We start from the raw sequence: 16,923 nt of genomic DNA on the forward strand, positions 1-16,923 counted from the left end.
GAATTAGATAAAAAAATGTCGATTAATTAAATACTACTTTTTGCAAATTGTCTATTATAAAATAAATGATGCATGATTGTCTGTCTAGCAGATGTAAAGGAAGAATTGTTTTTTAATTTTTAAATGTTATTTATAAAAATGTTTATTTATTTATATTTACATAAATTCATGATTAATAATAAAAAACAATTCTTTCGAAAGAAATGTTTTTTATTATTAATCATGAATTTATGTAAATAAATAAACATTTTTAATTAAGGATACACGATTATGCTAAATATGATATATTTGAATTAAATTGATCGATGGGAAAATTTATCAGGATTTTTCGAATGTTTCGCACGTTCTCCCCGCGTTCAAGCATTCGACATAGGGGCACGCGCGATCATATATATAACGCTACTCTCGAATATCGGTACAGTGTTAAGAGGGCTGTTAGTAAGCAACAACACTTTATTGTTCTGTGTATCCGGCCATAAGACGTCGAAAGAAAGTCGTCGTTCAAATTTTCACAAATCGAGACTTCAGTAATAATAAATTTGGAAATATGTTTCCCCTTTTTGTGATGGCGACGGTGCTCCTTGTGACGACTGATGCGCAATTGCACAGGTCAGTACATATTTTATTATATTATATATTAGCATGATAAATATCAAAATTATGGAGATCGACTTTTTTCTCGTAATCGCATACGATTTCTTGGATTAACCGCGTGGTTTATGCAAATGCAATTAATGCTTTAATATAAATTAGGTAAAATTTCGTTGGCCAAAATATATATTTTATTTATTTTATTTATTAGTTGAAAAGTAATATTTAGTAGATGAAAAATAATATTTTTGAAAAAGTGACTCTTTGTTCTTTCGTAACGTTCTTTTGTCCATCTTGCTTTTATCTAAACGGCTTTTATCATTTAAACGGCGACCGTTGATGTAAATATTGTGATAGGAGGTCATCAAAACATCTCTGTACACTATTTTTTCACGTGTTAGCAGATTGACTATAGGTATAGGAAGTTGCTTTGTATTACTTATTTATCTGACATTCATTGGATCCTATTTTTAATACTTGATACAGTTACTTGCTTTTAAATTATTTCTCTATGTAAAATTACATGCAAAATATTCGTTAACTAAATATCAATGTCCGTTTACTTATATATATATAAAAAACTGGATACAAATTATTTTATACATATGTTTGCAAGTATATACAGGGTGTCCTATTTAACTTGAGACATCGAAGTAACTCGAAACCATGGCGGTTTCGGTGAGAATGTTTTAAACAAAAGTTGTATGGTTTTAAGGGGGCCATAAGATGGTATCATTGGTTTTACCTTGAAAAGTCACCTGAAGATCACGTGTAGGTCACCTCCAACTTTTTAAATGGGACACCCTATATGCTTTTGCTTATTCTTGTAGCTCATCTCAAGAGCTTTCCAAAACACTATAATTAAGTTAGTTTTCATTAAGTACTTTCCGAGTTATGAGGCTTGAAATAATTTCTTAATTTTACATAAACCATAAAATATCTAGTAAAATATTCATTTTTCGATTATCTTACCTTAATACTTTTATATACAAAATAATGAGAGGAATCAATTGGTGTAAAGAAAAAACATAGCTGTTTTTAAGAAAAAATATGTAATTTGCAATTAACAATTCCATATTTTTTCTTAAAAACAGCTATGTTTTTTCTTTACACCAATTGATTCCTCTCATTATTTTGTATATAAAAGTATTAAGGTAAGATAATCGAAAAATGAATATTTTACTAGATATTTTATGGTTTATGTAAAATTAAGAAATTATTTCAAGCCTCATAACTCGGAAAGTACTTAATGAAAACTAACTTAATTATAGTGTTTTGGAAAGCTCTTGAGATGAGCTATAAGAATATGCAAAAGTATATAGGGTGTCCCATTTAAAAAGTTGGAGGTGACCTTCACGTGATCTTCAAACGACTTTTCTAACTTTTCAAGGTAAAACCAATGACACCATCTTATGGCCCCCTTAAAACCATACAACTTTTGTTTAAAACATCCTTACCGAAATCGCCATGGTTTCGAGTTACTTCGATGTCTCAATTTAAATGGGACATCCTGTGTATATGTGTGTGTGTGTGTGTGTGTGTGCGTGCGTGCGTGCGTGCGTGCGCGTGTGTGCGTGTGCGTGTATCATAGAATCCGTCTTATTATTTCAAGGATTTCATTGTACAAGAAGGATTTGATTCAACAATCTTTGAGAAAAGTTGGCAACGACTTGGAAGAATATCTTTCAACAATTGATAATCTTCCTGCAGTACTTTTATCTAATTACCAAAACCTACTGTACACTGGCAATATTACGATTGGAACTCCTCCGCAAAATTTTACAATTTTGTTTGATACTGGTTCCGCTAATCTTTGGATACCGTCCAAAATGTGCTGCGTCCATGCTTGTTGTAAGTAATTTGTTTGTGTATAAGTATATGCAAATATCTACTAGTCATATCAAATGTAAATATTAATTTTATACGTATAAGTTTGGAACTATATATATATATATACAGGGTTAGGAAAAAGTCTGGATACCCGAAAATTTTGGAAACTAAGGGTTATGGAGGAAAACTTCAAATACAAAAGTTGTAGGATATCAAACGGAGCATCTCATGATAACCTTGACTTTGACCTTGACAGCGACCTTGAGGGTTGTTTCAAGGTCAAGTTGTTTTTTTCAAATGGAAACCCCCATTTTTTATTGCATATTCTTGTAGCTTATCTCGAGAGCTTTCCAAAACACTATAATTAAGTTAGTTTTCATTAAGTACTTTCCGAGTTATGAGGCTTGAAGTTATTTCTTAAGTTTACATAAACCGTAAAATATCTTGTAAAATATTCATTTTTCGATTATCTTACCTTAATACTTTTATGTACAAAATAATGAGAGGAATCAATTATGTGTTTTCTTTACACCAATTGATTCCTCTCATTATTTTGTACATAAAAGTATTAAGGTAAGGTAATCGAAAAATGAATATTTTACTAGATATTTTACGGTTTATGTAAAATTAAGAAATTATTTCAAGCCTCATAACTCAAAAAGTACTTAACGAAAAGGTACTTAATTATAGTGTTTTGGAAAGCTCTCCAGATAAGCTACAAGAATATGTAACGACAAATAGTAGGTTCCATTTAAGAAATTGAAGGTGACCTTCATGTGATCTTCAAATGACTCTTCAAGGTCAAACCAATGGTACCATCTTATGGCCCCCTCGAAACCAAACAACTTTTGTCTGAAACATTTTTCTCTCCCGGGCTTGGTTTTCGAAATATTCGACTGGATGGATTAAAATGGGCCACCCTGTATATATATATATATATATGGTGTTTCCGGACATTTGCCACAAACTTAAAGGGGTGATAGATCTCGATAAATGGAACAATTTTTGTTAAGCAACCCGTGTCCGGCGATGCGTCCTTAAGGCGCCAGGCTGCGATGAATGTTGTTTGATTTCTATATGGTTAGATTAAAATATAGTAAAAAAAATTATACATTTTTTAAATTATATTTTGTTTATTTTATTACAATAAATGTTCAAAATGGCGACCTGCAATCTCAATACAAACATTGCATCTACGGTGCATTGACTGACGCACTATCTGAAAAATTCCAGGATTATTGCGAATTGTATGCGTTCATAATCCTGTCAATGAGCTCATGTCGGGTATTAACAGGGGTTGTATACACTAAATCTTCGTAAACTGCGTAAATGTTCATCACAGTCTGGCGCATTAAGGAGGCATCGCCGAACACGGGTTGCTTAACAAAAATTGCTCCATTTATCACATCAATCACCCCTTAAAGTTTGTCGCAAATTTCCGGAAAGACCCTGTATATATATATATATATATATATATATATATATATATATATATATATATATATGTATATTCTATCCACGATCATATTTTTCACGATAATCTTGGAATACTTGAAATGTTGAATCACAACAGATACGAATTTAATAATATTTAATATTTTATAGTGTAAATATTAAGCAAACTATGGATTTTGAACTATGGATGCATGCATAAATTAATTTAAACAATTTATCACATTCACTCTCTAAAGATATAAGCAAGCTTTGAGCAATAAAGATGATTTAAGAGTTAATTCGACAAACACAATTACATATACATATATAATAATTTATAAAAGAATTGTATATTTATTATACATTAAAAAGACAATTAAATCGAAATTGATACATAAAAGCCACATCGCGGTAGTTAGAGCGCAGAGAAGAAACAACACCTCCTTCCCTTTTATTATTAGTTAGCCAAAAGGCGTCTTTTGTTGTTGTAATTTAAGTTTTGTAATAAACTAATAATAAAAAGGTAACGAGATGATGTTTCTTCTCTGCGCTCCAACTACCGCGCTGCGGCTCTTATGTATCAATTTCGGTTTAATATTTAATTATTTAAGTCAAATCCCTAATTATTAAAGTTAAAAAGACAATATCTCTATTTAAAAAAATTTTTTTAATATTGTTAATTTGTGATATTACTGAATATGGTTTACAGTATCGCACGCTCAATATGATCATAGAAAATCCAGCACATATATAGCAAATGATACTCTGTTTGAGTTAGACTATACTCGTCACGAGAATATATATGGAATCTTATCTAATGATACAGTGAATGTAAGTCATTAAGCATACAATCCAATTCAGTTAAAGCTATAATGTCACGATTAAGTTTAGTTTAAACATTTCTTAAGCAATCAGTTTTTTCGTACGGCGATGACGATATATTATTTCATTACCAATTTTATTATAGGTTGGCGGCCTTCAAGTTGAGAACCAAACATTTGCAGAAATAACTTGCGTGTCAAACCAAACATATTTTGGAAGTCGGCTATATGATGGTGTCTTGGGCTTGGGTTATTCCGAAATATCTGTCGATGGAGTAACGCCTGTCTTCGACAACATGCGTGAACAAAGCTTATTGCGAGCAATAATTTTCAGTTTTTATCTAAATAGGTACATATCTTCTATACTTATGAACAATGCATATCTCTAAACAAAAGTTTTTAATAAATGTGCTCATATAATTTTACATATTTGTATGTATATTTATATTTATTTTAATATTAATACATAAATTAAATTTATTATTTATATATTATTATATTATTATAATTTTTTAATTTATTATAATATATAAAAAATAAATTAAAGTAGTATTAATATTTGTATATTAAATTCAATTTTAATTGTCACACACGTACACACATGCACACACATACACACATACTTACATACACATACATATTACGACATAAAATTATGCAATTTGTGCAGAAATTCTTCAGCCGAGTTAGGTGGTGAGTTTGTATTGAGTGGTTCCGATTATTCTCATTACGTGGGCAATTTCACATATGTTTCTGTTAGTCGCAAAGGATACTGGCAATTTACTATAGATAAGTACGTTATTTTTTAAATTACGTTAATCATGTTCCAACAAATTAACGTTAATATTAATGTTTTGTAGGATTGAAATCAATAATATCAGCCTATGCAATGAAAGTTGCCAAGCTATCATTCATACAGCTTCTCCGGCAATAACCGGACCAAATTCAGATATGGCATATATTAATGCAATTATTGGATCTGGTACTTTCGGTAAAGATACAGAAGTAAGTAAATAATTGAATCTTTCACAAAGCACATAGCCTTTGATAAAAAGCTATAAAAAGTTGATATAGCGATAAAAATGAATATTAGATACGTTCAAATGAAACATAAACATCGACATTAATCCACGTTTTGGTTGAACATAATTAATATGTTTATTAAATATTATTAAGTATTAATATGATATTATCTTTTGTTTAAAGGTGAACTGCAGTCGAATTCCTGAGTTACCTACAATCAGTTTTATTTTGGGTGGTAAGGCATTCAATCTTACCGGTAAAGATTACGTCATTGATGTGAGTGCTATAAATAAATTATTTAAATTATTATTTAAATTATTTCAGCATATTTAAGAGAAGTTTACATTATACATTTAATTCTGTACAGTTTCGAGATAGTGGTGTTGATTTTTGTGTGAGTACCTTTATGGATGTTGATTTGCAGCATCATGAAATCGATTGGGTTATAGGCTATCCTTTTATTGGCCGTTACTACACCGAGTTTGATAAGTGGTTTGACCGAATCGGATTTGCTTTAGCGAAATAAATATTAATTATTTTCTCTAGCACTTTTTTAAAATATATACATCTTACATAATAAAAATGTACATAATATCTAATTATGTATATTTTGTGAGTTTTGTTCATAACAAACTTAACGAGATACTTAAATGTATTCGAAGACTGTACATATCTTTAATTTTTTTTCAAAATCTATAAAAATATTCATCAAACAAAGAGTGATATATAACATGTATTTTTATAAATTTAATATAATTATAGTTTTAATGATTCAATGTAGTTTCATGATTTCTTTAAATTTTAAAACAATTAAGTTTATGATGTTAATTAGTTAAGAAGATTAATTAAGATTAAGTTTAATTAAGAATTAATTAATTCAGAATTAAATTTATATTAAATATAGTATCATCCTCTTAGAATACAATCGTAACATCATTAAGCTGAATAACTTTTTTTACTATGATATCACTCATGTTAAAAATGAATTATAATTATAAATTACACATAGAACGAAGTAATTTTTATTGCGTTAACATAAGCAAATATGCTGTTCCACAAATTATGCACTTTGACGAGTTTCTTCTTATTACACGATGTAAAACGAAAGATAATATTTATCAATATATATAATACTATCTATTATTATATAATATAATTAAGTAATACTATGTAATATAAATAAATATTATTATATAGTATAATATAATATAATTATATAGTATAATTAGATAGTATAATTAATAGGATACGCATATAAGATAATAGTATAAGTATAAATATATATAATAGTATGTTTCCCATATAAACATATAAATGTATAAAAATTATAGAAGTTTTATATACACACATAAGAGAGATAATACATATATGTAGACACACATAAGAGAGATAATACATATATGTAGACAAAAATGAATAAAAGAGAAAGTGAATGTACAAGTTTTACTTAAAGAATAAATAAAAAAGAAAATGTCGAATAATTAAAATTTTAATTTTTCAAAAGGACACTTGATTGTGTCTCAAATCGAAACAAAAATTCATTAAAATATCAGTAGTCGAGTACAGAAAGAAATTTGTTAGAAATTTCGGAAACATTGCTTTCGCTTTCTCGTAGTGGACGTGACGCTTTTCGCATTGATCGACACGGAAACTAAAGATAAGTTCTTATATACATTGTATTGTATGTGTACGTTACATATTGATAATTAATAAACATTTAATTTGTAAAGATCGACCTACTATAATAAATAATACAATTATGCGTTCAACAATATTTGCTTTAATGATAAAAACAATTCCAATTTTTTCTTATAATGTGTTTATCTTATTATATCTTATTATTTCTCATTATACATTGATTCTTGTAATGTATTTAAATTATCATCATAATAATATTTCTCATTATTGAAAATTATTTTATTTCAGAAAAATTAATAACACGTTTTTAATAAAAGAATAGATTTCCTTATTAGAGATCTATTATTTCTTTCACAAAATTTCATTTTGTTGCATTTTCTTCAAATTTACATATTATATGATGAAAGAAATGTACATATAGCATAGATTTTTAAGTTTTGTAGAGTATCCTAAGTTAAAATATCCCCTCCTCCCTCTACGAATCGAGACTTCAGTAATAATAAATTTGGAAATATGTTTCGCCTTTTTGTGATAGTGACGATGCTCTTTGTGACGATTGATTCGCAATTACACAGGTCAGTATATATTTTATTGTATTATATATTAGCATGTTAAATATCGAAATTATGGAGATCAATTTTTTTCTCGTGATCATTATTATCTCTAAACTAACATAACAAGTTGTTCATAGCAAAAGTTATTATAAGAGATTAGTGGATATTCAAATATATATTTCAAGATTATGTATATTTCCATTTCTCTTCAAAAACATCTCTAAAAACCTAAAAAAGATTTTATCAAATAAAAAATTATTCACAATTATATAATTTATCCGCACAGAATTAGATAAAAAAATGTCGATTAATTAAATACTACTTTTTGCAAATTGTCTATTATAAAATAAATGATGCATGATTGTCTGTCTAGCAGATGTAAAGGAAGAATTGTTTTTTAATTTTTAAATGTTATTTATAAAAATGTTTATTTATTTATATTTACATAAATTCATGATTAATAATAAAAAACAATTCTTTCAAAGGAAATGTTTTTTATTATTAATCATGAATTTATGTAAATAAATAAACATTTTTAATTAAGAATACACGATTATGCTAAATATGATATATTTGAATTAAATTGATCGATGGGAAAATTTATCAGGATTTTTCGAATGTTTCGCACGTTCTCCCCGCGTTCAAGCATTCGACATAGGGGCACGCACGATCATATATGTATATAACGCTACTCTCGAATATCGGTACAGTGTTAAGAGGGCAACAACACTTTATTGTTCTGTGTATCCGGCCATAAGACGTCGAAAGAAAGTCGTCGTTCAAATTTTCACAAATCGAGACTTCAGTAATAATAAATTTGGAAATATGTTTCCCCTTTTTGTGATGGCGACGGTGCTCCTTGTGACGACTGATGCGCAATTGCACAGGTCAGTACATATTTTATTATATTATATATTAGCATGATAAATATCAAAATTATGGAGATCGACTTTTTTCTCGTAATCGCATACGATTTCTTGGATTAACCGCGTGGTTTATGCAAATGCAATTAATGCTTTAATATAAATTAGGTAAAATTTCGTTGGCCAAAATATATATTTTATTTATTTTATTTATTAGTTGAAAAGTAATATTTAGTAGATGAAAAATAATATTTTTGAAAAAGTGACTCTTTGTTCTTTCGTAACGTTCTTTTGTCCATCTTGCTTTTATCTAAACGGCTTTTATCATTTAAACGGCGACCGTTGATGTAAATAACGATAATCGACTATAGGTATAAGAAGTTGCTTTGTATTACTTATTTATCTGACATTCATTGGATCCTATTTTTAATACTTGATACAGTTACTTGCTTTTAAATTATTTCTCTATGTAAAATTACATGCAAAATATTCGTTAACTAAATATCAATGTCCGTTTACTTTTATATATATATATATATATATATATATATATATATAAAACTGGATTACAAATTATTTTATACATATATGTTTGCAAGTATATATATATATATATATATATATATATATATATATATATAAAACTGGATTACAAATTATTTTATACATATATGTTTGCAAGTATATATATATATATATATATATATATATATATATATATATATATATATATATGTGTGTGTGTGTGTGCGTGTATCATAGAATCCGTCTTATTATTTCAAGGATTTCATTGTACAAGAAGGATTTGGTTCAACAATCTTTGAGAGAAGTTGACAACGACTTGGAAGAATATTTTTCAAGAATTGATAATTTTCCTTCAGTACATTTATCTAATTACCTAAATGTACTGTACACTGCCAGTATTACCATTGGAACTCCTCCGCAAACTTTTACAGTTTTGCTTGATACTAGTTCCTCTAATCTTTGGGTAGTGTCTAAAATGTGCAGCATGTCTTCATGTTGTAAGTAATTTGTTTGTGTATAAGTATATGTAACAATATATATATATATATTCTACCCACGATCATATCTTTCACGATAATCTTGGAATATTTGAAATGTTGAATCACAACAGATACGTATTTTATAATATTTAATATTTTATAGTGTAAATATTAAGCAAACTATGGAATTTGCATGCATAAATTAATTTAAGCAATTTATCACATTCACTTTCTAAAAATATAAGCAAGCTTTGAGCAATAAAGATGATTTAAGAGCTAATTCGACAAACACAATTACATATACATATACATATATAATAATTTATAAAAGAATTATATATTTATTATAGATTAAAAAGACAATTAAATCGAAAAATTGGTACATAAAAGCCACAGTAATTGGAGTGCAGAGAAGAAACAACATCTCCTTCTTTTTTATTATTAGTTAGCCAAAAGGCGCCTTTTGTTGTTATAATTTAAGTTTTGTAATAAACTAATAATAAAAAGGTAAGGAGATAATGTTTCTTCTCTGCGCTCCAACTACCGCGCTGTGGCTCTTATGTATCAATTTCGATTTAATATTTAATTATTTGAGTCAAATCCGTAATTATTAATTTTAAAAAGACAATATCTCTATTTAAAAAATTTTTTTAATATTGTTAATTTGTGATATTACTGAATATGGTTTACAGTATCGCATGCCCAATATGATCATAGAAAATCCAGCACATATATAGCAAATGATACTCTGTTTGAGTTAGGCTATACTCGTCATGAGAATATATATGGAATCTTATCTACTGATATAGTGAATGTAAGTCATCATTAAACATAAAATTCAATTTAGTTAAAGCTACAATGTCACGATAAGTTTAAACATTTCTTAAGCAATCAGTTTTTTCGTACGGCGATGATGATATATTATTTCATTACCAATTTTATTATAGGTTGCCGGCCTCAATATTCAGAACCAAACATTTGCAGAAATAATTTGTGTGTCAAATCAAGAATATTTTAAAAGGCTATCATTTCATGGTGTCTTGGGCTTGGCTTATTCCAAAATATCTATCGATGAAGTAACGCCTGTTTTCGACAACATGGTTAAACAGGGTTTAGTGTCATCACACATTTTCAGTTTTTATTTAAATAGGTATATATCTTCTATACTTATGAACAATGCATATCTCTAAACAAAAGTTTTTAATAAATGTGCACATATAATTTTACATATTTGTATGTATATTTATATTTATTTTAATATTAACACATAAATTAAATTTATTATTTATATATTATTATATTATTATAATTTTTTAATTTATAATAATATATAAATAATAAATTAAAGTAGTATTTATATTTGTGTATTAAATTTAATATTAATTGTGATACACGTACACGCACGTACACACATACAGTACCCTCCATAAGTTTGGAAACACTCTATAAAGGTATACAATATAAAGAAAATAACTTTAATTTCTTTGATATTTGCCGGATGTTATATCCTTCTTCTTGTAAAATAATAATCTTGACTCGCAATTCATATGGAATCTGGCACGTCGGAGCCATTTTTAATGATTGTAGTAATTTTTGTTACTTTTACAGAAACTAAAATCAAACTGCACTTAAATGAGTTCTTATTACTCTGATGTATGTTTCTAATGCGCATAAACATTACAGGCATTCCACTACAGCATGCTTGACTCTGATATGCTGTAGTAGCACTATTACCAGTAGAAATAGTAAAAAAAGTAACAATTATTTCAAATGTCTTTAAATCTTTTTTTATTGCTTAGTTTTGTTACCAACATAATATATCTCATTTTGCTAACATCCTCGAGGTCCGCAAAATGTTTAAAAAAACGAATTTGCAAAATTCGTTGCCACCTTACGTAGAAAATTGCAAATATTTAGCAAACTTGGGGAAATGTTTAATCGATGGTTTTCTGCTGTTTATTAAATTTGCTAACCATCCGAGAGTCGGCAACATTGAAAATTGTTAAAAATTAACATTTTTGTTAATAAATATTGCGCAAAAATATGTAATGTTTTGCAAAAGTGTTAGAATTTTCTTAAAAATATGCGAAAAGACTTGTGAAAATTTGCGAACTCGTAAGTTGCACGCAACACGTATATATATAAATAAACGTTATTTAAATTGTTTATTCGACTGTATTTCCGCCAAAAAAATTGCAAACGTTATGAATATAGGTAGCAAATACTTAAAGCATTTTATGTCTCGTATTTTCAAATTTGCTAACTTCTTCGAGCCCGGCAACATTATTAAAACTTAACAATTCCGAAATATCTCTCAATAAATTTCTTTTTCACGTAAGAAAGAGCAAAAAATTTTAAAAATTATCCGATTTATGTCATGTTTGATGTCATTTTAATCGCAAAAATCTCATTAATTCATTGAAATTACTTTCAAATTGATAAAATGTGAAATATAAAAGTTTTATTTTCTGTGGTAAGATGATATATGATACGTGAAAGATAAAGATAAAGGGAACCTCGCGAGAGAGACTTCGGAACTCTTTGATGATAGGTCATCTCGCTTGCTCGTTATTCGTTCTCGCTCTCGATTTCGACGACATCGAGCAAATAGACGTATTGATACGATAAATCGAGTCGGTAACAATTTTAGTTACGTTTGAGTGAGCTATCCCGTCGGAGTTCGGCCGTCGTGTTAGCATTTCTTTAAGAATATCAAATACTCATAACGAAATCCATTCCAATTTTTTAAACGTAGCGTGACAATTACATAATATCTGTCCTTGTTCTTTATCAAGTCATAAATACACATACGATAAATAAATGAAAAGTTGAATTAAGAATCGTTCTGCATAACTTTAAAAAAATTCAAGTCACGTAATTTCCATGTATACAAGATGTCTAGAAAGGTAAGGCCAACCGGTCAGGAGGTGAAAGAGGAGCATGAGTAGAACACATAATGTAAATAAAATTTTTTCGTATTCGCTATAGTTTGGAAGATAAAAATTTCAAGGTTATCTTTACGTGACCTTAAGAATACTATTCAAGGTCATTCTAATTTTTCTGTGTAATGCATAACTTAAAACCCTACACCTTTTGTATAAAACATTTTTTTCGAAAATACGTATTTTTCGAAATATTAAGAAGTTTCACACTTTTTATACATCCTTATAAAGCGCTATATCTTCTAAATTATAGCGAATACGAAAAAATTTATTTACATTATGTGTTCTACTCATGCTCCTCTTTCACCTCCTGGCCGGTTGGCCTTACCTTTCCAGACACCCTGTATATACAAAGCCACAGGTAATTTTTAAAAATTATAGACAGTAATGAAATTTGTTTTGCTATATTATTGAGATTATATTTCAAAAATAACCTGCATTTTTATTTTTATCGCACGACCGATGAATTCCATCTAATCCACGTTGGACGAAAAATATTGTTTTTAGGTTATATAGAGAAGTTCGTCTCGATACTATCGATAAAACCTTTTCGATAATTATCGATAAGCTCTCGACAGGAATCCGTTTCCGAAATTCACTGCCAGTACTGAAAATCTGTAGTTAACGTCACGTATACTATAGATTTTCAGTACTTGCAGTGAATATCGGAGTTAGCAAATGCAAATTCCTTGTTAGAATGTCATTTCCAACCAAATGCCGAATTTGCAAAATGTTTGTAGTTTTTGGCCAGTAAAAAAAAAACCCCAATTATTTTATTGTTAAGTTTTAATAATGTTGCCGGGCTCGAAGAAGTTAGCAAATTTGAAAATACGAGACATAAAATGCTTTAAGTATTTGCTACCTATATTCATAACGTTTGCAATTTTTTTGGCGGAAATACAGTCGAATAAACAATTTAAATAACGTTTATTTATATATATACGTGTTGCGTGCAACTTACGAGTTCGCAAATTTTCACAAGTCTTTTCGCATATTTTTAAGAAAATTCTAACACTTTTGCAAAACATTACATATTTTTGCGCAATATTTATTAACAAAAATGTTAATTTTTAACAATTTTCAATGTTGCCGACTCTCGGATGGTTAGCAAATTTAATAAACAGCAGAAAACCATCGATTAAACATTTCCCCAAGTTTGCTAAATATTTGCAATTTTCTACGTAAGGTGGCAACGAATTTTGCAAATTCGTTTTTTTAAACATTTTGCGGACCTCGAGGATGTTAGCAAAATGAGATATATTATGTTGGTAACAAAACTAAGCAATAAAAAAAGTTTAAAGACATTTGAAATTATTGTTATTTTTTGGGATTATAATGTCTATTTCTACTGGCCGCGCGAAATTTAACTCCGAGCAGTTCGGTGCCGCGTAATAATTATTCGACATATTTTCGGTATAAACAGGCGTCATATCATCATTTAAACGTCTTGCAATATATTCATATGAAAAATCTGCACAGATCTGCACAGATCTGCACAGATTGCTGCCATGCGATTGTTTATCTGTAAAATGCAATGTGTTTTCAAACTTATGGAGGGTAGTTTACATACACACACATACAAATTACGATGTAAAATTATGCAATTTATGCAGAAACTCTTCAGCCGAGTTAGGTGGTGAATTTGTATTGGGTGGTTCCGATCCTGCTTATTACGAGGGTGATTTCACATATATTCCTCTTACTCGCCAAGGATTCTGGCAATTTACTATAGATGAGTACGTTATTTTTTAAATTACGTTAATCATATTCCAGCAAATTAACGTTAATATTAATGTTTTGTAGGATTCGAATCAATGATCCACTCAATGATGTCAGCCTATGCAAGGAAAGCTGCCAAGCTATCGTTGATACAGGTATTCCGGTAATAAGTGGACCATATTCAGATATGGAATATATTAATGATATTATTGGATCTCATATTATCGGTGAAGATACAATAGTGAGTAAATAATTGAATCTTTCACAAAGCACATAGCCTTTGATAAAAAACTATAAAAAGTTGATATAGCGATAAAAATAAATATTGGATACGTTCAAATGTAACATAAACATTCATGGAACAAGGACATTAATCCACGTTTTAGTTGAACATAATTAATATGTTTCTTAAATATTATTAGTTATTAATTTAATATTATTTTTTGTTTAAAGGTGAACTGCAGTCGAATTCCTGAGTTACCTACAATCAGTTTTATTTTGGGTGGTAAGGCATTCAATCTTACCGGTAAAGATTACGTCATTGACGTGAGTGCTATAGATAAATTATTTAAATTATTATTTAGATTATTTAAGCGTATTTAAGAGAAGTTTACATTATATATTTAATTCTGTACAGCTCCAAGTTATTAATTCTGGATGTATGAGCGTCTTTATGGGTACTGACTTGCGGTATGATGGAATTGATTGGATTTTAGGCTATCCCTTTATTCGCCGTTTCTACACCGAGTTTGATATGCAGAATGACCGAGTCGGATTTGCTTTAGCGAAATAAATATTAATTACTTCCTCTAGCACTTTTTTAAAATATATACATCTTACATAATAAAAATGTACATAATATGCAATTATGTATATTTTGTGAGTTTTGTTCATAACAAACTTAACGAGATACTTAAACGTTTTCGAAGACTGTGCATATCTTTAATTTTTTTTCAATATCTATAAAAATATTCATCAAACAAAGAGTGATATATAACATGTATTTTCACTAATATAATTATAGTTTTAATGATTCAATGTAGTTTCATGACTTCGTTAAATTTTAAAACAATTAAGTTTATGTCAAATATGTTGTCCTCCTTAATACATGATATTAAACTAAATAATTTTTTTTATTATCGTATCTCACTCATGTTAAAAATGAATTATAATTGAAAATTACACACATAGAACGAAGTAATTTTTATTACGTAAACAGATATACTGTTGCATATACTTTTGACGAGTTTCTTCATTATTATAAAACGATAAAACCAGATAATAATATTTATTAATATTTATACTATCTATTATTATATAATATGTATAATTAAGTAGCATTATATAGTATAATTAAATATTATTATATAGTATAATGTGATATAATTATAGAGTATAATTAGATAGTATAATTAATAGGATACATGTATAAGATGATAGTATAAATATATGTATATAACATTATATTTCACATTTCATATAATATAAATATGTAAATGTATACAAAAATTATTAAAGTTTTATATATACACATGAGAGACAATACATATATGTAGACAAACATGATCAAAAAAGAAAGTAAATGTATAAGTTTTATTTATTTGAGTAAATAAAAAAGGAAATATAGAATAAAGATAATTTTAATTTTTCAAAAGGTCGACGCTCGATTGTGTCCTAAGTTAAAACAAAAATTTATCAAAATATCTAGAAAATCTTTCCTTGTCACATTTTATTGTGTATTTTATTATCAATTTTTTAAATTATTTATATTTATAGTTTTCGATAAGAAAAAAAATTCAATTTTTTCTAACCATTAACCGACAAATTTCATATATCATCAATATGAATTTTTGCATAATTTGTACATATATGTGCCTTAATTTTCAAATAATTTTCAACGAAATATTTTATTGTGAAAGCAGTTGATATGACTTTATTGTTAATTATAATGCTAATTTTTGCGAGCAAAGTGTCATTTGCTAAGTTCATTGTTATATGGTAATCGAGTCGACTCTAATCAATTTTTTCGAAACGCTGATTGCTTCCTTATTAATCATGCACACATTTAATAATTTATTTTAGTACAATTTCTGATAATTAAAAAAAGTTGCTAAATAAAATATTTTTAAATTCGAATGATCGATAGGAACGGATGTGTTTTTATTACACGCAATTGTACATATAGCCGTTACTGCATGTCGATAAACGAGATCTTTAATAGTCGAGTACAGAAAGAAATTTGTCAGAAATTTAGGAAACATCGCTTTCGCTTTCTCGTGGTGGACGTGACGCTTTTCGCATTGATCGACACGGAAACTAAAGATAAGTTCCTATATACATTGTATTGTATGTGTGCGTTACATATCGATAATTAATAAACATTTAATTTGTAAAGATCGACCTACTATAATAAATAATACAATTATGCGTTTAACAAATATTTGCTTTAATAAAAAGAATTGCAATTTTTTCATCTTATAATTTGTTTATCTTATTATACCTTT

General features: G+C 28.0%; 2 protein-coding genes across 4 annotated transcripts; both read left to right on the forward strand.

Annotated features, from left to right (window-relative positions):
- Window positions 1–396: 396 nt before the first annotated feature.
- Window positions 397–7,428, forward strand: LOC145971619 (lysosomal aspartic protease-like). 2 transcript variants are annotated; one of them, XM_083099501.1, is made up of 8 exons: window positions 397–609; window positions 2,204–2,442; window positions 4,565–4,686; window positions 4,823–5,025; window positions 5,347–5,469; window positions 5,537–5,681; window positions 5,883–5,975; window positions 6,124–7,428. In XM_083099501.1, the coding sequence occupies exons 1-8, from the start codon at window positions 548–550 to the stop codon at window positions 6,223–6,225; spliced, it is 1,089 nt and encodes a 362-aa protein (XP_082955627.1). In that variant the 5' UTR covers window positions 397–547; the 3' UTR covers window positions 6,226–7,428. The 2 variants fall into 2 exon arrangements, with proteins under 2 accessions (XP_082955627.1, XP_082955626.1); XM_083099500.1 differs by having other exon boundaries at window positions 398–609; window positions 6,067–7,428.
- Window positions 7,429–8,617: 1,189 nt separating this feature from the next.
- On the forward strand, window positions 8,618–16,104 carry LOC145971618 (lysosomal aspartic protease-like). Of its 2 annotated transcripts, none has more exons than XM_083099498.1 (8): window positions 8,618–8,778; window positions 9,538–9,776; window positions 10,451–10,572; window positions 10,706–10,908; window positions 14,314–14,436; window positions 14,504–14,660; window positions 14,873–14,965; window positions 15,057–16,104. In XM_083099498.1, exons 1-8 carry the CDS (start codon window positions 8,717–8,719, stop codon window positions 15,210–15,212), a joined length of 1,155 nt encoding a protein of 384 aa, XP_082955624.1. In that variant the 5' UTR covers window positions 8,618–8,716; the 3' UTR covers window positions 15,213–16,104. The 2 variants fall into 2 exon arrangements, with proteins under 2 accessions (XP_082955624.1, XP_082955625.1); XM_083099499.1 differs by having other exon boundaries at window positions 14,873–14,924; window positions 15,057–15,193.
- The last annotated feature ends 819 nt before the right edge of the window (window positions 16,105–16,923 follow it).

Source organism: Camponotus vicinus, unplaced genomic scaffold, assembly GCF_025532165.1.
Source record: "Camponotus vicinus isolate PSW18456_S1 unplaced genomic scaffold, iyCamVici1.0 SCAF_5, whole genome shotgun sequence".
In the NCBI taxonomy this organism is placed as follows: domain Eukaryota; kingdom Metazoa; phylum Arthropoda; class Insecta; order Hymenoptera; family Formicidae; genus Camponotus; species Camponotus vicinus.

Excerpts from the sequence above, each read along its gene's own strand:
- LOC145971619 (XM_083099500.1), top strand. The coding sequence starts at position 548 with ATGTTTCCCCTTTTTGTGATGGCGACGGTGCTCCTTGTGACGACTGAT. Across the intron at positions 5,026-5,346 it reads TTCAGTTTTTATCTAAATAG|AAATTCTTCAGCCGAGTTAG; the intron begins GTACATATCTTC and ends CAATTTGTGCAG. Across the intron at positions 5,682-5,882 it reads CTTTCGGTAAAGATACAGAA|GTGAACTGCAGTCGAATTCC; the intron begins GTAAGTAAATAA and ends TTTTGTTTAAAG.
- LOC145971618 (XM_083099498.1), top strand. The coding sequence starts at position 8,717 with ATGTTTCCCCTTTTTGTGATGGCGACGGTGCTCCTTGTGACGACTGAT. Across the intron at positions 9,777-10,450 it reads GTGCAGCATGTCTTCATGTT|TATCGCATGCCCAATATGAT; the intron begins GTAAGTAATTTG and ends TATGGTTTACAG. Across the intron at positions 14,661-14,872 it reads TTATCGGTGAAGATACAATA|GTGAACTGCAGTCGAATTCC; the intron begins GTGAGTAAATAA and ends TTTTGTTTAAAG.